Below are 27,430 nucleotides of genomic sequence, written 5' to 3'. Positions count from 1 at the left end.
TGAATACTAAGGAAAAAAATAAATAACTAAACCGGGCCTAAAATATGATCTTAATTTGATATGTATGTGTTATCACAGTGTCGTGTTCAAAAAGAATTTAAAAAATTTGAATCATTTTTAAATGATTTTTGGTAACGTAAGAACTTTTACAAAGCAATAACAAACAACGCATTACAGGGCAGTAGAAAAAAATTGTCGTGAGAGGGTGTGAGTGGGAGTGTTTTGGTGAAAAATATTTTAAATAGTATTTTAAGTCTTTAGAATGCTCCAAAACTAATTGTTACAAATAATGATAACGCCTAAAACAATCTTGTTATTCATGTATGAATGTAAAAATATACATACAGTGAAATTGATTTTTTTTTAAACTTTTTAAAAATTACAAAACGACAGCACAAACAAAAAAAAATGGAACTTAATATTCTAACTCTCATGATTTATATGAAATCCTCAAGAAAATTAATAAGGTACCAATCATTTGAACAGAGATAGAAGTAAGAGATTGAAAGTTCGCAGATAAAATAATTTTAATAGCTTTGCTCTTCAATCTTAAATTTATAATTTGTGTTTTGAATTTATTTTGAAAAAATTTTGTCGTTAAAAATCTTACACAATCCATATAGCAAATATACCTACTGTTTGAAGCAGAATACAAAATTAAAATTTGTCTATGATCGAATTTTTAATATAAGAAAAACCTCCACAGAAGATTCTTGAAAAGATGATTGAAATTATGTATCAAAAAGATCTTCAAAATGACCTTTGAGTCGTTGTCATATGTCAATAAGGAAAGTGTTTAATTCTTAGAAATGTCAAAAAGAAAAATAATCATAAGTATAAAATAAAAAACATCGACCACCGTAACCAAAATTGAGATTTCGAATTTTAAATAGAAGCCCATAACTGAAAAGGCACCGTAAACTGGGGGAACAGGGGTAGCTTTGATCAACCTGAAATTTTTGCAGATAATCCTCATTAACTAAGTAAAAAGTTTAACTGAAAACTTTTTAATACGTATGAAAGCCTATAAATTGAGTTACAAATAAGCTAAATTTGGAAGATTTTTGATATTACTTACAATGTAATTTTAAAATCTTAAAATATCTGGTTTTTCGAAGGCTCACGAACAAACATCTCTCCTGATCAAATTTAGGCATTTAGGAGCAAATGGGTTGATTCATGTGAAAGTTCAACTTTTTTATTTGCATAGGTTTAGTATAAGTATTATTAGTTTGGCCATTTGATGATAATTTTTGGATATTAAAAAAAAATACGGTTATTTTCCATGAGAAAGCCCGTGTAGTAAAGATGGCTAAAACCCTATCAAATGGTTTAATTTGAAGAAAATCAAGAACATGAGAACAGTGCGAGGACCTAGGGAATCGCGTGAAGGCAAAATTTCATTTGTTTCTGGGGCCAAAAAAATTGAGAAATGTTTATAATTTTAACCCCTATATGTATGCAGCAAAATTGCCCATCTTTTGATTATAAAAGTTTTTAAAAAAATCCTTGAAAAAACAGTTTAGCCCTAAAAAAAATTACTGTTATTGATGTTTGTGCCTTCTGTGCAAATGGCACCATAAAAGTTTTGAAGATGTTGAGGTACCTTTAAAAACCATAGTGATCAAAGTTACCCCGAAACTCTAAATCTGGTTTTGTAAAAATGTTTATAGTAACCACCAATTTCGTTTGAATTTACTGCAATCAATGATCAGGTTTTATACTCCTCACCTCAGTAAGTGTTTTAAACTTTAAGGTATTACGAAAAAGGAACCCCTTCCAAAATATCCAATAATTAATGAAACAGTGATCAAAGTTACCCCAGTTTACGGTATTTTAAATCATTAGGTAGGTTGAAGAAAAAAATCGAATCTGATGGAATATTCAGATTCAAAACTTTAAAATGACAATCAGAATAAGAGATGCAAAGTTTCCAACTGCGAAAATTAGTTTCCTTTTTGATTACTCGATTTCAATTCTAAAACTGATTTCCGAATCTATATGACAATTGCAATGGATTACTTTCTGGTCTGTTCTCTAGAGATTCGTTATCTACAAACCGATTCGCTTGAAACTTGTCAGGTGGATGTATATGAGGCTGGAAAACGTTCCTATTATGGTTTGAGACCCCTCCTTCTCACTGGTAGGAAGGATGGGGTCTCCTAAATAAAAAAAAAAAAAAAAAAAAAAACATATGTTTCCATAGCTGGAGAACTGATCAAGCAAATTGTATCAAATTTGCCATAACAGGATATTTGGGTATGTGGAATATTTCTCTGAATATTTCTCTGAATATGTGGTAGCTCTCCCTCCTTCTAGTGTGGTGATAGAAAAGGGGAAAGGAGGGCTTCCATTTCATTTATATTGTATAGCTCAGAATAATCCGGGCAAGAGAAGCCAAAATTTTGCTTGAGAGCGAATTTGAGTAGAAGAATGTTTCTATGGAAATAAGATACCATCCTCCCCTTCCGTAGAGAAATTTGAAAGGAGGAGGGGAGCTCCCATACATGTTTTGTGCATAACTCAAAAAATAATCGAACCCATAAAAACAAATTTGCAATGAGATGGAATTTGAGTACGAGAGATGTTTTTGTATATAGGTATTTGGTATCACTGCCTGGTTCCAGTCGTAAGATATGAAAGAACGAGGAGGGCTTTCACAATGTTTGGCATAACTCAAAAGCTAATCAAGCAAATGGAACCAAATTTGGCATGGTATGGTATCCGGATACGAGAACGGTTTTATGCTTATTTGAGGTTCCTTTATCCTCCCAATTGGTGATATAGGGAGGGAAGAAGAGAACAACAAGGTAAAAATTGGAACAAAATTCGACATGGGAAATTATTCGACGGCGAGGAATAGTTCAACGATTATTTGAGACACTGTCCTTCTTCCAGGGAATACAAAAAAGAGGCAAGGGGCTCCAATAAAATTTTGCAGGTATAACTGGAGGACTTATAAAGCAAATGGAATCAAATTTGGCATGGGAATTTATTCGAGTACGAGATATGGTTCTAGGGGGAGATATGTTGGAGGTTCCATATAAATTTTGTTGTATAGCTTAAGAACTTTTCAACCCGTGGAACTGAATTTGCCATAAGAGGGTATTATTCCTTCCAGCGGGGAGAAATCAGAAAGTTAAAGGGCTTCAGTTTATTTATTTTTTTGAAAAAAGTAGTTTTTAGAAAATCGCTGTTATTTCTTCAGATTTGCAAATTCTAACAAAATTTTCATTCTCAATCCATCACAAACACCTTCCTGCACCCAATTAACAAAGTTTTTAAGAAATTAGCAAAACCGTATTAAAATGAACTAAGAATTTCAAAATTATTTTTCAATTTTTATGAGCCATATCTTTTATAATACTTAAAATAACGACTTCAAACCTGTTGAGTTTTGTTATTCAAATTACATTGTTATTATTTAACAGAATCAATAACTGTAATTCTCATTTAAAAAAAAGTCATGCATCAAAGGGTTAAAATTGAGCTCTTGTCAAGCAAAAGGAATCGTTTTATAAGAGTCGTTGTTTACAATGTAGATTGTCCAACCTTTTGTCCAATATTTTCCAATTTTTTGAAATTTTGGTTTTTTGTCCACTGAGGAATGATTCAATCAAAAACGCTCACTGAAGAAGATAGTAAGTTGCTAGCTGAACTTTACCGTGGTTGAATTAAAGGGATCTTTCGATTGCTTTGATTTAGAAAAAATCTTGCTAACTTTAAATCAGTTTTTCAAAGTTCACTATCTATCTTAATATTGATTATGAATACAAAATTTATGAATACATAATAAATCTGATATTAAACCTGGACCAAAATCAGCTTATAAATCCAATTTCATTTATATGTATTCGTTTTTGAAACTATAAACTTTAAGCTTGCATCTCAAGGATGATCTGAAATTTGAATGATATTATCAAAGTTTATTATAATAATAAATTTCCTACAGTTTTGCCAACACTTTAATAATTATTTCATGTAAAGTTTAATAGTCAACTTTAAAATGATTTTCCAAATTTGCTCATTGTATTCAAACATCAGTTTCATAAAATTTTCTTAGTTTTCGATTACTTCGAAACGACGAGGTCCACATTCAATTTTAAACAATAATACGAAAATAATGTTTGAATACCAGCAAAAATTGAGTACATCAATTTCTATCAAAAGTATACAACCTTTGCAGAAATGAGGTTTTGGATGGAAAAAGCAAACAATTTAGACAGAAAGCTTCCAAACTTATATGTTTTATACTCCTAATACTGAATACTAGCTATTATTTACAATAAAAAAGGTATGATTTGTTTTTTTTTTAAATTAATACATAACCTTAAACCTCATTCTTGGTTTGACGTTTTGTTCTATTTCATAAACTTATTTCGCAAAATAAAACAGATTCTTGAATAAATCTTAAATTAACATAGTCATAGCTACTCCCAAGCTATTGCCAAATCGGTCCCTCCTTCCTTTTTCAGATTACTTAAAATTCAAACTTCCGAAACCATAATGAATGAACCATATGGTCAACACGTTATCTCCAAACGCAAAATGCACCAGTCAACAAAGTGTAAAGATAGAAAAAAAAAACTGTTTAACTCATAAACACGTGCGCCAGCGTAGGGAGACCGACAAAAAAGTGTGATGAACATCATAAGATAAGCCTCGTTTGAATGCAACTCGAATTAGGCAACAACGAAACACGCAAGAACCATCTACTTAATGATGAAAAGACCGAATAGACCGAAAAGAATACCTTTAAAAAAAATAGAAAGTTCTTTCCTTTCTGTCTGTTTTAAAGAATTTACGCACCACAAAGAAGAAACGTGAGAAGAGGTTGATGACCTATGGTGTAGCTTCTCGAAAAATCCCTCACTCCTATGGGGAAAAAGGTGAGAAATGACCTTACTGAAAAAAAAAGGAAATAAAAACATTGACCTCGCCCACTGAACGGTTCTACAGCATTTTACCAAATATTATAGGTACGATGATCGGTGTCAGACCTCTAGCCTCGGAAAGATGGATTGATGGGTAAATGAACAATAGGGGTTTGATGAGTTTGTTTTTATATTTATTTTATTTGAACATCTTCGTTTGTTCAACTCGTTTTTGTTTACGTTACCAGTTAACAACTATTAGACAAAAATCTTTTAAAACCAGATTTGTAATGTTGCGACCTTACGAGCTAAACAATGTTATGGGTTAAAATAACACCTAAATAGACGGAAAGGCACTTTAAGCTTAGAGATTCGATTGGATTTTACGCACAATGTTCAATGTACTCGCGCACTGACTAAAAGTAAGTGTCTTTTAGTTTCGACCAGTCGCTTCAGACGATTGGCAATTTCGTAACTTTACTTTTTGTTTTCAATTTTTTTAAATACGTGGACGGACTTAGCAACTATCTTGTGTCTCTGCGTCCGATTCGTCGCAGGTTCGTCGCTTATTAGTTTCTAACGATTTGCTGCGTCGTTTGTGTTTTGTTGTGTTACTGTTTGCGATTCTGGCCTTGGTCCGGGTCCGGATTCGGGTGGGGTCCCGGCACTATCAAACAACCCCTCCAACGGGCATGGTGGAGACGGTGCTGTGTGGTGTTGTGGGCCTAGATCCGGCCAGCGAGTGGGCCACCGAGGCGTTGAGCGATTGCATGGTTCCCATGCGTAAGTGGGCCAAATCTTCCAGCTTAGTGAGATCCGAGAGTTCCAGATAGAGCGAGTAAACCATCAACCAACCGTAGAAGGATCCGAGCACGATCACAATCCAGATCAACGTGATCAGTATGTTGTACGCGAAGATCAGATCGTTCACGATCGAAAACAGCAACAGGGCCAGGAATCGGAATAACGTGAAAACGGCGAAGCTCCACAGCCATGGAACGATTCGATTTTCGTGCTCTTTTCTCAGGGCATGGACCAACATGACTCCGGTCACGAAAACCACTAAAGCTCCAAGTAACGAGAAGAGGGCCGCGATCATCAAGGCATTTCTCACGTGTACATTCCCCACGTAAACAAACTCGTACGAAATGATGTAATAACCATAGTGCGTCGATCCAGGAGCGGCCATCGATAGGCAATAAATATCAAAGATCGATGTAGCAATCGTGAAGAGAGCCACAAAAATCGAACAGGTTCCGGTAATGATGGCACCGCGCTGGATATCCATGTACTTGTTGTTGTGCAGAATTGGCTTCTGGTACCAAGGTATCCTAATGGATTTCATCGATTTGGATCGCTGCGAGTGCAGATTGGACTGGGATCGGCTGGTGATGTTTGAATAGACGGACGGTGTCGACCGGAAGGTCGACGGAGTCTTTCGACCATAGTTCATGGTGTATGATTCGAAAGTCCAAGACTGGGGATCAGCTGAAATCGATAAAGCGAACGAACAATGTTCTAGTGATAAAAAAAAATATGTTTACACTTTCACTCTAAATGACACCAACGTACATTTTTTCTGTTGTTTTGTTATGATTCATCGATTTTTGTTGATCTGTGGATTTGAAATACACTCGACTTTTGAAATCTTCCATTTAATTTCAATACAATACTTTCGCAATCTTAAAAGCTCTCAACTCTCAACTCACCACAGTCAAATTTAACTCTCAACTCTCAACTCTCAACTCTCAACTCTCAACTCTCAACTCTCAACTCTCAACTCTCAACTCTCAACTCTCAACTCTCAACTCTCAACTCTCAACTGTCAACTCTCAATTCTCAACTCTCAACTCTCAACTCTCATTTGTTATTTCTCATTTCGCATATCTCATATCTCATATCTCATATCTCATATCTCATATCTCATATCTCATATCTCATATCTCATATCTCATAACTCATATCTCATATCTCATATCTCATATTTCATATCTCATATCTCACATCTCATATCACATATCACATATCTCATATCTCATATCTCATATCTCATATCTCATATCTCATATCTCATATCTCATATCTCATATCTCATATCTCATATCTCATATCTCATATCTCATATCTCATATCTCATATCTCATATCTCATATCTCATATCTCATATCTCATATCTCATATCTCATATCTCATATCTCATATCTCATATCTCATATCTCATATCTCATATCTCATATCTCATATCTCATATCTCATATCTCATATCTCATATCTCATATCTCATATCTCATATCTCATATCTCATATCTCATATCTCATATCTCATATCTCATATCTCATATCTCATATCTCATATCTCATATCTCATATCTCATATTTCATATCTCATATCTCATATCTCATAGCTCATAGCTCATAGCTCATATCTAATATCTCATATTTCATATCTCGATTCTCATTTCTCATTTCTCATTTCTCATTTCTCATTTCTCATTTCTCATTTCTCATTTCTCATTTTTTATTTTTCATTTCCCATTCCTCAGTTCTAATTTCCCATTTCTCTTTCCTCATTTTCTATTTCCCATTTCCCATTTCCTATTTCTCATTTCTCATTTCTCATTTCTCATTTCTCATTTCTCATTTCTCATTTCTCATTTCTCATTTCTCATTTCTCATTTCTCATTTCTCATTTCTCATTTCTCATTTCTCATTTCTCATTTCTCATTTCTCATTTCTCATTTCTCATTTCTCATTTCTCATTTCTCATTTCTCATTTCTCATTTCTCATTTCTCATTTCTCATTTCTCATTTCTCATTTCTCATTTCTCATTTCTCATTTCTCATTTCTCATTTCTCATTTCTCATTTCTCATTTCTCATTTCTCATTTCTCATTTCTCATTTCTCATTTCTCATTTCTCATTTCTCATTTCTCATTTCTCATTTCTCATTTCTCATATCTCATTTCTCATTTCTCATTTCTCATTTCTCATTTCTCATTTCTCATTTCTCATTTCTCATTTCTCATTTCTCATTTCTCATTTCTCATTTCTCATTTCTCATTTCTCATTTCTCATTTCTCATTTCTCATTTCTCATTTCTCATTTCTCATTTCTCATTTCTCATTTCTCATTTCTCATTCCTCATTTCTCATTTCTCATTTCTCATTTCTCATATCTCATTTCTCATTTCTCATTTCTCGTTTCTCGTTTCTCGTTTCTCATTTCTCATTTCTCATTTCTCATTTCTCATTTCTCATTTCTCATTTCTCATTTCTCATTTCTCATTTCTCATTTCTCATTTCTCATTTCTCATTTCTCATTTCTCATTTCTCATTTCTCATTTCTCATTTCTCATTTCTCATTTCTCATTTTTTATTTTTCATTTCTCATTTCTCATTTCTCATTTCTCATTTCTCATTTCTCATTTCTCATTTCTCATTTCTCATTTCTCATTTCTCATTACTCATTACTCATTTCTCATTTCTCATTTCTCATTTCTCATTTCTCATTTCTCATTGCTCATTTCTCATTGCTCAATTCTCTTTTCTCTTTTCTCTTTTCTCATTTCTCATTTCTCATTTCTCATTTCTCATTTCTCATTTCTCATTTCTCTTTTCTCATTTCTCATTTCTCATTTCTGATTGCTCATTGCCCATTTCTCATTTCTCATTTCTCATTTCTCATTTCTCATTTGTCATTTCTCACTTCTCATTTCTCATTTCTCATTTCTTATTACATAGTTCTCATTTTTCATTTCTCATTTCGCATTTCTGAATTCTCATTTCTTATTTCTCATTTCTCATTTCTCATTTCACATTTCTCATTTCTCATATTTCTCCTTTCTTATTTGTCATTTATCATTTCACATTTTTCATTTCTAATCTCATTTCTCTTTTCTTAATTCTCATTTCTTATTACATATTTCTCATTTATCATTTCTCTTTTGTCATTTCTCATTTCTGAATTCTCATTTCTCATTTCAAATTTCTTTTTTCTCAATCCTCAATTCTCATTAACAATTAATTCTTTTAAATCCTCAATTTGCATTTCTCAGTTTTTTATTCTTAGTTTTCAATTCTCGATTCTCGATTTCTATTTTCAATTCTCAGGTCTTTGGTAATTAGCGGTTTCCTATTTCTGGTTCTCTTGATGTATTAAATTCTTATGTATATCTCAGTCTGATTTTAATAGAAGTGTTCAGTTATGAGTCTGAAGGAAATGCCAAATTTATGAAGTATGAAAAATGGTATGAATCAAGAATTTTGAAGCTTGAAAGCGTGGAACTTGAAGTCTGAGATTTGAAGTCTGAAATCTAAAATCTGAAATTTGAATTCCGAAATCTGCAGTCTGAAATTAGAAGTTTGAAGATTGAAATTTGAAGTGTGAAGTCTGTAGTCAGTAGTCTGAAATCGAATGTGTTATGTCTAAGTTTCAAATTTTGAAGTGTGAACTCTGAAGTTAAACTTCAGAAGACGTCTGAAATATGAAGTTTAAGGTCTAAAGTCAAAAATCAGAGGTATGAAGTTTAAAGTCTGAAGTCTATAGTCTGTAGTCTGCGGTCTTTAGTCTGAAGCCTGATGTCATTAGTAGTTAGTAAGTTTTCAGTAAGTCGTTAGTAAGTTTTAAAGTCGGAAGTTTGATTTCTAAAATCGTAAGTGTGAAGTGAATTCTTAATATTTTCATACTGAAATTTGAAAGCAAAAGTTTGAAATCTGAAGTCTTCACTCTAATCTCTAATTTGCTATCCTAAATATGATTTGTCTAAGTCTGTACCCTGAAATCTGAAAAACGAAGTCTGAGTCTGAAGTCTGAATCTGAAGTCTGCATCTGAAGTCTCAAATCCAAAGTCAGGGATCTGAAGTCTGAATTTTTAAGCCCTAAGCTTGAAGTGTAAAATCTTTAGTCCGAAAACTGACATCTTAACTCTTAACTAACGTCTGAAGTCAGCAGTCAGAAATATGAAGTACGAAATCTAAAGTATTTAGCTTGAAATTAGAAGTTTGACGTTTGATTCTCTTTACTGAATCCTGATGTTTGTAGTTAGAAAGCTTCAATTCTCTTATCAACTGGGACCGTTGCAGTGCATTGGAATCCACAGGAAGAAAAAAAATCATGAATCATCAAAACACAGACAAACTCGATGACGGAGAAATATTTACACTTGAACTTGCGACTCGCGTGAGGATGACAGCCGGACGGGTTTCGAGCGATTCAAAATACGAATATTTAAATTGCATGATTGCTTCATTTAGCATTGGTCGCGCGACGGCATTTGACAGAGATAAAAATCGAAAGTTGCCCTTTCGCCGTTTTAGTTATTGGAACTGAAATACACACCCGCGATAAAATGGCACCAGTCAGCATGTGAGAAAAAAACAAAAATCCAGATGTGTATGTAAGGAGAAACAAAACATAACGTTCTATCGATCAAACGAGAAATTTACAACCGACAAAACAAAACGACGACGGATGCGTGTCTGGTGAAGGGTGTGGGATATTCGAAATTTAGGTTAGGACAAAAACAATAAATTTGGAAAATATTTGTATGAAACTTGAAAAATGTTAGAGACCATATAAACAGAAGAACGATAAAAGTATGTGCCATTTTATCGGAGCAGAGGTGAGCTGAGTTATGTTCTAATTGAAAAATTAACAGAATTTTTTAATAATTTCAAAGGATAGACAAAAAAGAAATAAAACACTCTTAATTCAGAATGACTACATTGAGCAAAGTCTAAGCAGAAGCAAGCCCATTCACCTCCCATGCGAGTCGTTTGGTTTTTTTCTGTTCTTGTGTTGATCATTGCTCAGCTGTAAAATTTCTCGTCATCAGAGTTTTATTCGAGTCTTTTTCCTCCTTCTCTTTCATTTCGAATGTACCGTAGTGCCATTTTAAGCGGGTGGATCAATTAAACAATACTGCACGATTTGAATTAGTACTTATTGGTTGTTAGAGGATCAGAAGTCATACGAAGTGTTTTTTTTTATTATCGCAACGACAAAGTCATAAAATGTAAAAAAAAGAAACAATCAGTAATCGACGATGATCGAATCAACTTTCCTCACATTTTCTATAGAATGCAAACTTAAAACTAACGTTATTATTTTAAAAAAAAAAACTTCAACGAATCACATGAAGCTTTCAAGTATGTCCACCCCGTTCAAAACGCCATAACGAAAACACACCGCTAACCTCATTTGAATAATAAGCTAAAATTGAGTTGAAACGAAGAAAAACGGAATTCACAACAGTCTCGATCCGGCAGCCGGCAAATTTAATCAAATTTTACTTCCATTGTATTGTTTTCCTCGCTTTCAGTCGGTTGTTTTTGTTTTTCTCCGCTCAACTCTACCATTTATTTATAATCGCACTCGTCTTGTAAATAATTTATTCCTAGACTGAAGACTCACTGACAAAGCTTTGTTATTGATGATACTGAAGTTCATATTAAATGAATACAAGCTGGAGTTTGAAACAAGACTTCAATAAAAATTAAAAGGTTTTTTGAATGCCATTCCAATAACTTGAACTAGTTGTAAAAATGTCTTTCAAGTTATATGACTATAATTTCAAAACAAAACTTTCCTCATACGTCATATTTTCCGGTTTTGGATGCATGACAACATCCGATGAAAACAACAAATGAGATAATAAACAATTTTCCTCGCATCAACATGAACCGCGTCAGTCCATACAAACAATACCCGGGTGCAGCTTGCGGGCGCAAAAAGACTTTAGCTAACCAGATTACAAATTATGTAACAATAATAGTACTACCCCTAGCAAGTAACAACATTCATCAGCCGAGCTTGAGCCGCAAAGAACGCGGCTTAAGTTTAGTTCCACCTCAATCGAAGGCTTGCGAGCAGCGCGCAATAACCTACAAAAGTGCAAACATTGCTCACCGATTCACTGACTGACTGACTCTGTCTGTCTGTCTGAAAGTAGTTGCTTCGAGAAACAGGTTTTCTCATCTTATAGATGGTTTGTTGAAGTCTCCCTCACATTACCTATACTTGACTATTAAGGCAGTTGAGGTCTTCGGTACAACCAGAAGTAGAGAATCTGGTAGGTATGTAAACCTGATTGAGTTGACAGAGCCAGGAGCCATCTCGAAGCTGAAAGAAGATGTAAAACCGCAACACCAATACCACAGAAATTAGTGGCTATAGTCCGGTTCGCGACCTAAGGTATCTCGGTGAACAGATCGGTGTAAGTGGGCACTGCTTAACAGTGTTGCCAAGATGCCAGGTAAGATCGTCTCAATTTTGACCAAGTATGCATTGGAAAAAAAACACACAATCTTGCCCTCAGGACCTCAGAGCCATCTTATTAACCCTAAAAAAGATAAATCCATGTCCCACGAACTCATAACTACTCAAATGCTATGGCTCTGGACCGGTAGTTTCACCTCCTCGTGGTCCCGGGCGGAAACGTGTCTGCAAGTGTCCGCGATTTCAGATGTCCAGCTAAAAGAACTACAACTAAATCTACTAAAGACCGTCGATAGATCCTAGCCAAATCTGTGCGGAAGATGTTGTGCGCGGAAGATGTTGTGCGCGGAAGATGTTGTGCGCGGAAGATGTTGTGGGTACCAGTAACCAGTATTCAGGTGTCAGACGTACTCTGCAAAGTAGTTCCACCTCCACTCCTGGTGCAGAGTGGAAACGTATCTGCATTACTGCATATGTACGGCCGAGAAAACTAAACCCATCTCCCCTGAACTAGCTGAACTAGCGGTGGCAATGGCAGGCATTCAGGACCTTGTGGAATAGTTTAGAAAGAATTCTAACATCCACAAGGAGGTCCGAGAGAAACTCGCCAACGTGATGGCACTGTTCGTCACGGCGAACCGAGCGGTGGTGAGCCTACTTACGGCACCGGAGTGCCGGAGGAAGGCACGTGGAGACGTGGTGACCCTTCTGCTGGCGGAAACGATTCGGCCGAAGAAGGTCAGCGTGCAGACGGATGGCGAAGAGAAGTTTGCCGGAAAGGAAAAGAGGGTCTCCAGGAGAATCTACCGGACACGCTCCGGCGAGATGATTCTGGAGCTCCGACGTGGCTCAACCGTCAAAAGCGAGGAGTACAGCACGCTCACGCAGGAGATAGTTGAAGAGACAGCGGAGATCCGTGCCCTGAGCACCACGGTTACCGTCAGGATCAAGAATCTTGACGAGATAGCCACGGGGGTAGAGGTTAAGAACGCGTTGAAGGATCTTTGTAAGACCTAAGCGGACCATATTTCGATCAGGATACGGGAAGGCCCTCCCAAATTCGGGAGACATGTGGCGTTCGCGAAACTTTCGGTTGCGGTAACAAACTCAGCACTGAAGTGTGGGCGGCTAAAGGTGGGGTGGTCTATCTGCCAGGTAGCCATCACCCAACAACCGGAAAGGTGTTTCCGTATCGCAGGACCTCGGATGGCAATAATTGTGTAACCGATAAAGTCAAACTTCCCCGATATGAGTTACAGGAAGATACCCCATACAAGAGGTGGTGTCGGCTAGAGAGAAAGACTTTGTGATAGCCAAAGTCAACGGGATCTTCGTCTGTAGCTGATACGCCCCCCAAGGTGGTCCCTGGAGAGGTTCGGCATCATTATGGACAAATCGTTGAAGGTCTCACAGGTAGGAGCCCCGTTGTCATCGGCGGGGACTTTAACGCGTGGGCCGTAGAATGAGGTAGTCGCCTTACAAACCTCAGGGGACAACTTCTACTGGAAGTCCTAGCAAGGCTGAATGCAGACCTGGGGAATGTAGGCGATACAATGACCTACCGATTAGCGGATATGATCAGCACACGACGGGCAGAGAAGGGGGCCTTCTGCGGGTAACATGCGGCGCCCATACTTCAAGTCTTAGGAGGAGAGGTTTGGCCTCAGATTGAATCTCAAACTCAAAGAGTTGAGACGGAGAACATGTTTAGTGAGGTGTGGATCTCCAGACACGAGGAGAGGCGAGTTGTTTTCGTCTTGAGTTGGGCCAAGAGACTGAAAGAAAGAGGGCCTTCAAGACACGAAGAGAGGCGAGTTGTTCTCGTCTTGAATTGGGTCAAAAGGACGGAGTGAAAAAGGGTCTCGAGTCACGATGAGAGGCGCCTTGCCAACGTTTCAAGTTGTGACAAGAGGCCAAATCTGGGCCTCGAGTCAAGTGTAGCGGCGAACGATCAGTTGTCCAGTGAGTCTCGAATCGTGACAGTAGAGGGGGAAGGCTTTGCTGGTGTAAAGTATGGTGCTTTGCGCGAGTATGGTCTCACTTCATGGGTATAGCCTTCATTGCAGGTCCGGATGGGAATTATGGTCAGTGGCCCCAGGTGGACTTTATTATGTAGGAGTACATAGTACCATGAGTCACCAATTGCACCCATGAACCCAGAGTAGCTAACTGGGGGCACGATGGCTAACCGTGCCTTGGAATGCAATTCGTAAAAAATATTTACCACCTAGGTGATCAATTAATAAAAAAGACGTGAGGATCCGTCTCGCGTTCGGGGGGTCCCTCAACGGCGGATGTAATCGAAAAGAGTTCGTTCGAAAATTCGTTTTGGTTTCGGGACCCGCCTCATTAAATGAGTAGTTGCGCAAAGTAGTTGGTAACTATTTACAAGTCAATACACATAGAGGTGTCAGGCGCAAAAGGTGTCAGACGAGGCACAGTGCAGTGCCAGAGGTGTCAGGGTCCGACCGACGTATCGGGAATTGATACGCCCGAATCGCATGTGTGACATGAATAAGTGCGATCGACAGCTAGATTTGCGCTTGGGTACGTTAACCCCCTGGTCCGCATATCCAATAGTTGCGCAAAGTGGTGGCTCAAATTTAGACTAGAGGTCTAAATTAGAGCTGTCGAAGCAGTTTGGGTTGTACCCGTAACTCAGGAGGTCTCCCTCCTTGATTCGTTTGTGCGACCAAAGAAAGTGCCGTCGACAACTCGTTTTTTGTCTCTGGACTTCCTGAATCAGATTCGCAAAACAAATAGTTGCGTTAAAATGTGAATCTATTTCAATACGGTAAGATGTCGGATCTTAACTCGTTAGAGGAAACAAGTAACTATTGCCTCGAGGTGGGAACAAAGGTCTGTATCATGAGTCGTCCAATTGCACCCATGGACCCTGATTAATAAATGCAATCCATACCACCTGGGTTATCAACTAATAAAAAAAATTCAAATGCTAAAACTTTCAACAAACAGAAGAAAGCAGGTTAGAACGCTAACGACTAAGCGACAACAGCCGACTTTCCAACAAAAACATTGGCTGTTTCATCCGGGTTTTATCGATTTTAATTCAATATTGCCAAAATTTGCAGATTCTAGATAAGCTAACCATTGCAGTTGCTCAATCCTTAACCATATTTATCACAATCACTGTAAACAAACCTGAACTTGTGAAATTATTGTCAAATTATTATAAAACTATAGTTCATTTTATTACACCCTATAAATGTAGGTATAGGTTTAATATTTCAACTATCTATTATCAGTATCAATGACTTCCCTTTAAATTTTTTATAGTATGTACACTAACAATAATGTAGGCAGCACTGAAGCCCCAACACAACGCGACGCTGCCCCACAATAACAAAAAAAAAATAAACACCGAAACCTGTTTTTCCCATACAAACTCTTCAACGTAGCCAAACAACCTGGCGAGTTTAACGGGCGGCGAAACGCACACAACCCGTCACTAGTTTCGCCACATCGCGTGGTGGTTACCTATATTACGATAATCGACCCCCGCCCCCTGCCTAGCTAGCCTAATGATGATGCATCTTAAGGTGTTGTCTCCCCTTTTGGGAGAAGAATCCCAATCGACTTGGAGCGACGCGCCACACTACCACACTCACTCATACTTATGGCAAGATGATCATTCAGGTGTGTATTCGTGTGATGCTCCCCCGAAACATGGGTGGATACCTCAGCACGGAAAACCCTTTTCGTAAATTTTGGGAAACTTCTCTCGGCTACCGCCCTGTATTTTTCCCGTGGTGCCCACAATGGCAACAATGGCGTTTTGTTTTTCTTTTTTGATTGTTTTCGACGAAGAAAGTTGTCATTCATCATTACTGCCGCGACTGTCGTTACTATTGTTCGTTGCGATTTCGGGGCGGTGAAACTCCGCGCAATTCAACCTCTGAGAGGTTACGATCGGTGACGTAGCGCGGCCATTAGGCGTTTAAAGATCGTCGGTTGACTCATCATGGCTTTTAGGCTGCGATCGAGATAAAATTGAAATTTTGCTTTGTTGCGAAATATAATTAACACATGGTTTGTAACAGTTCATATGACTTCTTCACCCAAAATTTTAAAACTAGGTTGAATATCTGTTGATGGTACACACCTTTAGGTTAACCTTATTTTCACTGTGGACACAACTGTCTCGATGCTACGCGTTCACAAATCCAAACCACAGCCCGCAATCGATTCCGAATGGCTTTGTGTCTTACTTAACATTCATCCAGCAAAATCCAAAAAAGGCACGCAAAACACAAAATACCCCAGGTAAGAAGGGGGAATTAATCACTCCATATATATAATAAAAAAAAACAGGCACATAAAAGATGCAGCAAAAAACAATCACGAAAAGGGGGAAAAGGGCAGTGTATGGACAATGCTAAAGGTAGCAGCACTGTTGCAGCTATTCAAGGTGACGCGACCGGCCGAGAACGCCTCAAACACGCAACTTGTAACGAACGCGGTTCTCTCGAAACTGACAGACAGCACGCCCAACTGTGGTGAGTTGAGGCTCCACGGCAGAAGTCGCCAAATCCAAGTTTTTCCAGAGCGCGAGCTCCCCCACTTTTCCACCTTCTTCAACGCGAATCAACAACACCACCCTCATCCGGCCACTCCAACTGGCGCGGCACTCAAACTCATAAACGCTCAACGACCGGTTACCACAAAAGGAAGGTACGACAACCGCATAAGTGGTGAGTAATGTTGAGTTCCCCCTTCGGAAATCCGCAGCATAAAGAAAATTCTCGGCCCACTGGAACCTCTCACCAGGTGACCACAACGAGGTTGTGGTGAGGTGGATAACGATCATCAATCTCTCTGCTCACCTCTCTAGACGCAACTTCAAAGATCAAGTGAGCGACTGAGCGTTCTCAGCGCGCGCTCTTCAACTTTTATTGACCACTCCACATGCCATATTTCCTTTTTTTTCCATTCCCTCCCTTTACGGGCATCGTGAATCAATTAATTGTTTGCGATTCCCGTCTCGTGCTCTGTGACGAACGACGATTTGTATCGCTGCATTTTTCCTCCGGTGGCGACAACAGTCGTTCAAGTCAAGAATTCCGATGTGCTTTGAATTACTCATGTGAACGTGTAACAACGAAACGTAAACAAGTTTCAATTCACCATCACTCGCACTTGCATTTCTAGCCGTTCGTTAACAGTCCCCTGTTAATTAACGTAAGCGATGGGTTTCACAAACTTCAATTCCAGAGCTCAAACACGTGAGTTCCGTCCGAGGCAATGAACGAATAATGACAACGAAACTTCTCCTTAATTTTCGTCTGGGTACGGGAAGGTGGGCGAACAACCGGGAACAGTTTTGTCAATAACTACTCCAGCCAGTCCAAAATACCTGTTTATGTTGAGGTTGGTGTAATTTTTTTTCTGTTTTCGGTTTCCATTATGCCGATTTGGCAGAGCATGGCAGTGTTCCTATCGAATGACGGACCCCTCCTGATGGATTCCCTTTCTGATGAACGGCATGGTACTGGCGTTTGACAAACGGAAAATTTTAGGGGACCTGTTTGATTTGCGGTTGGCTGGATACAACCTATTTCGATAACGGGTTTTTACAACAGGTGTACATTTGAGAGAGTTGGGAAGTCTAACAAAATTTAATCAATTTAAAGAGAGCCTTTTCTCGAAAATCAACATAGATTTTGAAATGATGATTTGACCCAGAATTTGGGTACAAACGCCGGAAGATTGCGGGTTCAAATTCTGAACCGTACAATCAGTGATTTTTTCGACATTAGGTACCTATACGGGATATAAGGGCATAACGAGCATCCGGGGCATAATAAGCACTCTTCTTTTCTACAAAAGTACGAATTTTCTTAAATTAATTTTCATGAGAGACTGTGTATTGGACATACCAGACTTACTCATTCATACCTGTTTGAACGTAACACCCCGCCAACATGCTCTTATTGTGGTGTCTCTATATATGTTCAACATATATAGACTGTAGAGGAAATTCGGAAAAAGTTCAACATAACAGGAATTATTTACGAAGTTTTGATCAACGATGCGGAGAAAGAAAAAAATCTGATAAAATTAGTAAAAGAGGCAAAATTGTTTGAACTAATTTAGTTTGTAAGTACATCTTCGTAAATCAATTTTAAAAGAAACGAATATCCCAGGAGTGGTAAAGTGTCTCTAATAAACTTAATAATAATAATATAATTTTCATGAGGATTTGTTTCGTACTTCCTATAGTATTAATTTTTCACAAAAAATAAATCTTCTTATCAACTTTACAGAAAAATTTAGAAAAAACTAGCTAGTTCTGTTTAACACATGAGAAATCGTATACCGGGAAAGCGAGCGCGCCCATCGCCTCTAGGCCAAATCGTCAGACAAAACAAGTCAGCTTTATTATTCAGTTGACTTCATCGAGTTGAATTCACTGCTAGATTCCCCGGCAGAAAAAGCTTATCGTGCCCCAATTAAAGGTGCTTATACTGCCACAGTGGGGGTTCTCATTATGCCCCTTTAGTGACTGGTTTTCAGCTTTCGGCAAAAAAAATTTAAAATGCATTTTTAAACGTTTTCATGTACTTTTTCAAGTTTCAGCCAATTAGGAAATAGACTATTTTAGTGTCTGAACACGGAACAATGATGTAATTCACATATTATAGATGTTTTCTGTGGTTAAATAAGCGTTTTCTTTAAGGTGGCTATTATGCCCTTATCTCCCCTAACATCATCCGCCTAACAAACCTCTATTATGTTATTGCTTCGTTTGATGGATCTACGACTCACCGTTTAGTGCAAAATGATCACGAATGGTAAATGAAAAAAAATCCCCTCGAACTAGAGTTCTCTGAATATCCCTCAAATACCTTACCAATATGCCAAATTGTCAGATTGAATAAGTCAAAGCTGTAGCTCTATACTTCAGTTGAATTCATCGAGTTGAATTCACTGCTAGATTCTGCGGATCATCGTGCCCCGATTAATGGTGCTTATACCATTGCTTATACTGCCCCAGGGGGGTTCTCATTACGCCCCTGCAGTGACTGATTTTCAGCAAATTCGTCAAAAAATTTTAAAATGCATTTTTAATCGTTTTTATCAACTTTTCCAATTTTTCGGCCAGTTAGACTTTTTTAGTGTCTGAACACAAAGCAATAACTCACTTATTGTAGCTGTTATCTATGGTTATACAAGCGTCCTCCTTAAGGTGGCCATCATGCCCTCATCCTCCCCTACATTGCAATTGTCCTAATGCGTTATTTCATAGAAAACATTTACTTATTACCATTATTACTAGCTTTATAACAGCTCAAAAACTAAATATACGATATTCGTTTTTCAACATGATTTCAAGAATTCATTCAGATGAGAGCTGCATGTTGAATTTTAGGGTGCAATACAAAGATAATTATTTTGAATGTCCAATGATTTCAGTACAAACACGTGAAAAGGGTCTAGGTTCATGTGTGACCTTTTTTGAACCACTCATTAAAATTCACGTGAAATCTGTTCAGATTATTTGACCCAAACGGTGCGTAGGAGCATTCTCTCTATGTTTTTATCGATAAATTGATATTTTCAAGGAAAATAAGCTCGCAATTTCTTATTGAACCTAGCTGGAGTTTACCAACACTGGTCTAGAGTAAAGAGAGTATAGCCAACTTTTGAGGGATTTTGTCGTATTATGGTTTAATTTGTTTTGGATCCTTTGTTCAAATTGCTTCTGAAATCTAATCTAAACTGATTAAATTAAAACAGGTTTCGTGATAAGTATAGAGCTTATATTGAGCTACTTAAATCCACTAAAAACGGGTTTTGTATACTTTGGCTTTTACACCCTTTCCAAATGTTTGTGCTGATTTTTTACATTTTTCCCTGATTCCCTGCCAATATAGGGAAGCTCTCGAAATAGCAAAAAACAGACCGTACAATGGCGCATTTCGATTTTTTTTTCCTTGAGCCTAACCACTCGCTGCAGAAGCTCAAGGCACATATTCTAAAAAGACCGCAGGTGGTTTTTGTGGTATTTCATCCCAGGACTCAACTAGATGGCGCTTCAGAACTTCCAACCCGTCATGTTTTGTGGAGTAGACTTCGGGCTTCTGTATACGCTACACAGCCAAGTCCATAGGGTTCAGGTCCGGCGAACTCCCCGACCACTCCGTAATCGAAATTAACCCTAAAAAAATCCCACAAAAAAATTAGGACCTCTTTCCTTGGTAAGCCAATGTGAAGTTCTGCTGATAAACCACAAATCAAAACCAAAATTGGGACGTGTCCCCAGCTCGAGGACATGCCGTAGGTCTATTTTCTATACGTAAATTGATTGATCTACACCTCTTCAGGGTGTTCAGTTGACCATCACCAGGAAAGTACAGGCGATTCCAACCCAGACCTTTAATAAGACAGATTTCTGTCGTCTTGTGGCCCTCAATACGTTTGCATAGGTTCGTTATATTTCTGGCAACAAAAATCTGTAGTTCCACGAACCGCTGAACGGCGATGAATTCATCGGCAGAAAACACGATATTTTCCAAATGTTTCATGCGCGGACCGGGTAAGCTGCGCTTTCGCCCTTTCTACCCGCTCTTGCTTCTGTTCAAACGAGAGGTCTTGAAATCTTAGAATCTTGTAAGGCTGGGCCTAAAGATCATTGGCGATTTTGATCCGGTGTATTAAAATCTATCGCCAATTTAGTGTTACTACGCCAAGAAATTCTCTCAGGGTGCATCTTGATGATCTTCACCATGGTAGGTGTCGCCACTGTAGCTTGACGATCCCTACCATACTATACTTGGGTACTTCTAATCTCCAGGTATCTTCTAAGTGCGAGCCAAAATGAAAAAAAAAAATACATACACTCATTGGACAACTCACGAAACATGTCTTTCTACCGTTTCACAGCCTGGAACTAGGCAATCAAAGCACTACGTTAAGGTTCGAGGACTATTTTTACAAAAAAAAACACTTGACTACAAAATTAACAAAAGTATCCTCTGACATCTTAGACATAATGTTAAAAAGGTGACAAGGGTGTCATCTAACTCGGTTTTGTATACTTCGTAATAATCACTCCTAAAGTTTTGTAGCAGTTCAATTGCCGGATCCTGTATTTTTCTTGAGAAATGTCACATTTAGATCCATAAATCCGCCTATGCCGAAATTGGTTACCTTTGCTAAATTAGCTCTCGAGTAACATCGGATTGGATCACATCGGAAGGGAGGTAAAACTCACGCTTATGCGCTATAATGCTACAGTCGCTTAGAAGTTTATAAATATTCAAATACGGTATTGTCCTGAAAGGTCGAGTCACCTAAGAAATTCGTAAGTTAAGAATAACATCACGAACAGAAATACACCCGATCCTGCAAGATCGGTTGCTCGTACAGCAAAACAAATCATGTACGACTATGAGAAACGCGTACGGTTCACACAGTTCGTACGGTTCTTACGGTTCCTACGGCTCATACGGTTTATACGATTCCTACGGTTCATACGATTCGTACAGTTCCTACGGTTCGTACGGTTCACACAGTTCCCACGGTTCCTACGGTTCTTACGGTCCCTACGGCTCAAATGTTCCGTTCGGTTCGTACGGTTCCTACGATTCGTACGATTCGTACGGTTCCAACGGTTCACATGGTTTCTACGGGTCGTACGGTTCCTACGATTCCTTCGGTTCCTACGGTTCATAGGGTTCGTACGGTTCCTACGGTTCATACGGTTCGTACGGATCATACGGTTGGTACGGATCATACGGTTCTTACGGTTCCTTAGGCTCGTACGGTTCATACGGTTCATACGGTTTTTACTGTTCGTACGGTTTCTTCGAATCCTGCGATTCCTACGGTTCACACAGTCGTACGTTCACTACGGTTCGTACGGTTCATACGGTTCGTACTGTTCCTACGGATCATACGGTTCATACGTTTCCTACGGTTCGTACGATTCCTACGGTTCATACGGTTCACACGGTTTCTACGGTTCCCACAGTTCCTACGGTTCACATGGTCCCTACGACTCACACGTTTCGTTCGGTTCCTACGGTTCGTACGGTTCTCACCTTTCACACGGTTCCTGTGGTTCGTACGGCTCCTACGATTCGTACGGTTCACACGGTCTTTACGGTTCACACGGTTCCTACGATTCACACGGTTCGTACGATTCACACGGTCTTTACGGTTCACACGGTTCCTACGGTTCCTACGGTTCGTACGGTTCATACGTTTCCTGCGGTTCGTACGGTTCCTACGGTTCGTACGGTTCACACGGTCCCTACGACCCACACGTTTCGTTCGGTTCCTACGGTTCGTACGGTTCCTATGATTCACACGGTTCGTACGGTTCTCACAGTTCACACGATTCCAACGGTTCGTATTGTTCGTACCGTTAACAAGGTTCGTACGATGCACACGGTTCGTACGATTCGTACGATTCTCACAGTTCCTACGGTTCCTACGGCTAACATGTTTCGTTCGGTTCGTACGGTTCACACAGTTCGTACGATTTCTACGATTCACACGATTCCAACGGTTGCTACGGTTCATACGTTTCCTAATGTTCGTACGGTTTTACGGTTCACACGGTCTTTACGGATCACACGGTTCGTACGGTTCCTTCGTTTCGTACGGTTCACACGGTTCATTCGGTTCGTACGGTTCATACTGTTTGTACGGTTCCTACGGTTCGTACGGTTTATACTGTTCGTTTGGGAATTACGATCATTACCATCCCAAACGCAAAGAATTCCCTCGCTATTGCAATCCCCTGATACATACGCCCTTAACTCCACCTGGGGCCTCAGACCATATCTGGAATCTACCCTGAGGCAATACTTTGGAAGGGAGATCACACTGGCGCTACAGCGTTACAAATACAACACTCACTAAAATGTTCATATTTAAGTTTAATACTACCCTGACTGGTTTTGTTCCAACCAACTACGCTGATAGTCTAGCGTAGTCCAGTTGATAGGTTCAGACCGTTCAGACTCATTCAGCTGAGTAAAATAAAACATCTGTGTTTGTCTATTGATTTAAACAGTTTACACTAAATCGGCCTGATGTTCGCTAAGGATAAAATGACCAGCAAATCGCGGTGGATGAAAGATTTATTGTTTATCGCGTGAAACATTCTCTCTTTGATGAATCATGTCCTCGGGTATGTGCTGGGAAGTGGAAGGCCACTGTCTGCATGCACTATAAAAGTGGCAAAATTGGTCAAGACAAAAAAGAACCGGAATCCAACAAGATCACTCCGGAGGCTAGAAAGCGAATATCTAGAATTTGTCCAAGCAACGATTTTTCAAAGATGAATTTAATGCATCTTCAAGGGCAACAGCGAATTACCATTTAATAACAGAACGCATTAACCCACTGTTACTTGAGTGTTTTCAGACGAGGTAGTTTTTTCGATTGATTCGGTTTCACGTACGGATCAATATACCTTACCCTTGAAGGCTAAGGATGTTACACAGAATGTTGAATTTAAGTTGAGAATGTCGAGAATGTTGTTTTCTAACAAGATGGAGCTCCATGCCGCACCTCGAAACAGACCCAAACCTGACTGGAGGAGAGTATAACGTTTCGGCCGAAGGACCTTTGGCCTTCGAGCAATCCGGATTTCAACCCCCTCGACTTTTCGATATGGGCGTATGTTCAAGCGAACGCTTCTATGTCTAAGGCGTCGGCTTCAATTTCAAAGGCTTATGTTGCGAAGGTATGCTCTGTCAACTGAGCTTCATCACAAGCCAATGGATAAACACATCTATGCAAATTCCCTAAAGTGTTCTACTAAAATCATGATTGCTTCTTTACCGAGCTTGGAAAAGCGACAAGTTCACTCGGATTAAACTTTTCGAGCGCACCCAGCAATCTTCTTTCCCTCCAATTCGAAAGCGATTCTACCAATCTAGTGACAGTACCGTGACTTTAATCGGAATTGGTCCATTCCCAGCTGGGGTCAGGAGGTTTAATTGGTCTTTCATTTAAGAGTTCGCGATGTTTCAGTTGTTAATTCTTTCTAACAGCGCCAACCAACGGCTGCGCGGACACTAAGTCTAGTGTCGCGACTTTATAACCACCATGATCATGATCATCATCATCATCTTCATCGCCGTGTCCATAAACATCTCCCGGTATTCGCGGATGCCGCTGTTTTGCTCCTCTTCTACTATACCGAGATAAGGGTTGTGCGGATCAGACCAAGTAGAATCAACATGGTAGTAAAACTGACCACGCCGCCGTCTCGTCATTCTCAGAAAGATGCTGCTGCTGCTCAACGGAACGCGCTCAATCAATTTAAAGTAAACTGATTTAATTAGTGACCGTTTCGCCCTGCCAGTCAGCTAGCCAGCGCCGAGAAGTGCCGCGTGTTAAGTGGGAAATTATGACCTTTCCCTCCCCCCGTTTTACGCTTGCTGTCAAAAGGTTAGTGATTCATTCATTGGCAGTACTCTGCCTCGAATGCTATGATGCGTGATAGTGACTTGGTCGGAAATTCTGGAATGTATTCGAGTTCGGGTAGGTCTATGTCAATTGTTTTTTTCTATTACTTCATATTAAATGTTTCGAAAGATTTGATTCAATTACAAAAACAACAACCAGAAACTACATTCGAGATTCGATGCGAAGAAATGTCATCTTCTGGAGAGATGGACAAAAACTATACCATTACACGTTTCCGGTATAAATGTGTCACCGGGCCAATTAAGTCTGTCACTTTATGGGCGAGTATGGAGGTCGCCAAAATTGGCCTCAAACTGTGCGTTTTACCGACGGCATTGGGAAAATCACCAAGTAAAGAGATCCAATTAGCGACGGGAAAACAAACACGCTTTTCCCAAATGTCTCGTAAAGTCTCGAGGGTTGTCCAGTTTTGTCGCTTTGTTAGGAAACCGCTCGCAAATAAACTACCCAATAAAATGTCCTTTCTTGAATTATTTATCAATAAAATAAATAAACTCTATCATATGAGGGGGAATTTATTATCCAATCTCAAAACGTGACAGGCGAATCACAACTCATTTTTCAACTGCTGCTGCCCTTCAACGTCATTTCTGTGACACGGTCCATAGACAACAACCATCTGCATACTGTAGGTATGTCTTCATCTCTACGGATGCACACGAGAAGATGTAACGTTTCACACCCGGCTTGTCTAATAAATAATTCAATTAACACATTACGACATAGCCACATACTGACAGCGTCATCCGCGACTAACTAATTGCTGGTACATAAATTTCACACGCACATGTCGGGTTTGGATACAACGCGCGGAAAACGAAGAAAAACAATCATTTGGTACCGCCAAACCCTCAATTTTCCTCTTCAATCTCTGTCTTTTTTCTTTCTCCATTTAACAACGCCTAGAAGAGAGGCAAAGATGATGTAATAGATTCGCATTGCCACTGACTGGTAAGTACTTTACCGGCATCCCTAGAAAAGCTATCCATCGTGTATTGGCAGCACTTACCTTGATCACTTGGGTTACGGCGGGGTTTTCCAGAATTCCCTGCAAAAACACCAAATCCGTATCGTTGACCTCGGGTTTGCCGTTGAGGTCCTCGAGGTTATCGCGCACATGTTGGAAAGCAGCTGGAAAAATTTGAGAGAAATACAAAATTATACTTTTGCGCTATCTAACATATTGAATGTTAAAATTTTTCTTTTATGGAAACTATTTATTGGATTTCAACGAATCCCATAATGATTCAAATGGTACGAATTAGTGATAAACTAAAATTCAAAGATTTATAATGTGGTTGACATCCTTCGAAGCGTAAAAATGTAAGTAATCGGGGAAACGGATAACACCGCTATATTTGTTCTATTGAAGGAGGATGCACAGCACGTCGGTTTTCCTCAGTTAAATATGTTTAATCCCACACCTCAGTAAAGACATTCCGGTCGAATTATGCTGTCTTTAAGTGAAGTTCGTCCTCCATGGCTGTATACCCAGACGATAGCGAATCGCAAAGTAGTGGCTATTAATGTAGGCCTCGTTCATCCTACAATTGTCCAATCCGGACTAGCAAATATGATATCTAAATAATACGGATTTTTGTCTTCCTCACATGCGCGGGTCCTGGGTGATCGGGGTGATCAGCCAACCCCCCCCCCCCCCCCCCCCTCAAAAAACCCAGAAAAACCGTTAAACATATACGCAAATGCTCGAGCTTCAATAACAAATTCGAACTTTTCCTAGTCGATTCATCCTTGAATTTTCAAAATTTTCCACTCCGTGGGAATGTTTATCAAATAATAGAAGTTATTTAAATTGCTGTTATGGTGAGAAATTCCAATTTGTTGTAAAATTTTCCATTAGAGTGACTTATTTTACAAAAATCGCTTCAAAAACGCAGGCCTTCTACTGGAAATCTAACCTTTGTTTAACATTGTAACAACTATTTAGTGTTAACCCACTGAAACCTATTTTCTCATTGAAAAATTAACAGAAGTTCTGTTTCATGACTACATACAACTATAGTTCTACGAAAAACTTTATCGTTGAAATTTGAATTGAATTGAATTAAAATTTTTTTTTAAGAGTTGCATAACCACATATTTGAACATATTTTTCGAGTTGTTATCGCTTTTCCTAACACTTTTGACAAAGCATTCCAGAATTTTTCCTGTACGTTGCCGGGCCGGAAAATACCGCTATTTTTTTTTAACCTGGCAAAAACCGGGCATTCATTTTCAAATTTTCCAATCATAAAAACCTGGCAATATCCAGACAAATCAGAACTAAATGGGTCGATTCACGATGACGTAGCTCCCTTTTGTTGTGACAGTTCGCACGTTCTGTTTACAAAATTTTACGCACGAGAAATGAGTGCGGCAATTTTTTTTGTGTAGCTGCACGGTCAAGAAATTTACCTCAAAACTCAGTTTTGACTGGTAAACGGTGGATAATGTGCAACACGAGACCCCATAGTGGTCATATCACCTCTTATTCACAACTCCTATCTCTACCTCCCCGCGGTGCCGGCTGGGGTGCGAGTAACCTAAGCGGAGATCGGGTACCCAACCCCGGTGGATGCTTTGGTCGCATGCAGACTGAGAAGGTGGCCGCACGCGTCTGTTCCCCAGGTCAGGGGCGGCGTGCAACAACAACCGAGCGTCTGTTCTCCAGGTCAGGGGCGGCTCAAACAGCGTCTGTCTTGCAGCAAGCGGCTGAATTTATGAAATGCGGCTCCCGCCAGCTAAGTCCAAGATGGCAGCCCCATCGCGGGATAGGGACTTTAGGCTAACAACCTACTGCTCCCGATTCATAACTTGTTACGGAATCCGAAAGAAATGACCGACCTGGAACTTTGGCGACGACTTTTAGCATG

The 27,430-nt window shown here is 39.2% G+C and overlaps 2 protein-coding genes across 11 annotated transcripts in view; both read right to left on the bottom strand.

The window, feature by feature from the left end:
* The window catches only part of LOC129746126 (protein PALS2-like), a 112,540-nt gene that overhangs the window by 44,946 nt on the left and 40,164 nt on the right, over nucleotides 1–27,430 (bottom strand). For all 10 annotated transcript variants that reach the window (XM_055739616.1, XM_055739617.1, XM_055739619.1 and 7 more), the window contains exon 3: nucleotides 25,567–25,688. In XM_055739616.1, coding sequence (XP_055595591.1) covers nucleotides 25,567–25,688 — 122 coding nt within the window. The remainder of the gene's footprint in view (nucleotides 1–25,566; nucleotides 25,689–27,430) is intronic.
* LOC129746127 (uncharacterized) lies at nucleotides 4,873–16,571 on the bottom strand. Its single transcript, XM_055739626.1, has 2 exons — nucleotides 16,213–16,571; nucleotides 4,873–6,362 (listed from the first exon to the last, which is right to left on the bottom strand). Exon 2 carries the CDS (start codon nucleotides 6,325–6,327, stop codon nucleotides 5,545–5,547), a length of 783 nt encoding a protein of 260 aa, XP_055595601.1. The 5' UTR covers nucleotides 6,328–6,362; nucleotides 16,213–16,571; the 3' UTR covers nucleotides 4,873–5,544.

Source organism: Uranotaenia lowii, chromosome 2 (assembly GCF_029784155.1).
Source record: "Uranotaenia lowii strain MFRU-FL chromosome 2, ASM2978415v1, whole genome shotgun sequence".
Taxonomy (NCBI): domain Eukaryota; kingdom Metazoa; phylum Arthropoda; class Insecta; order Diptera; family Culicidae; genus Uranotaenia; species Uranotaenia lowii.
The sequence above is the reverse complement of the archived record's forward strand: the minus strand, read 5'-3'. Positions and strand labels throughout refer to the sequence as shown.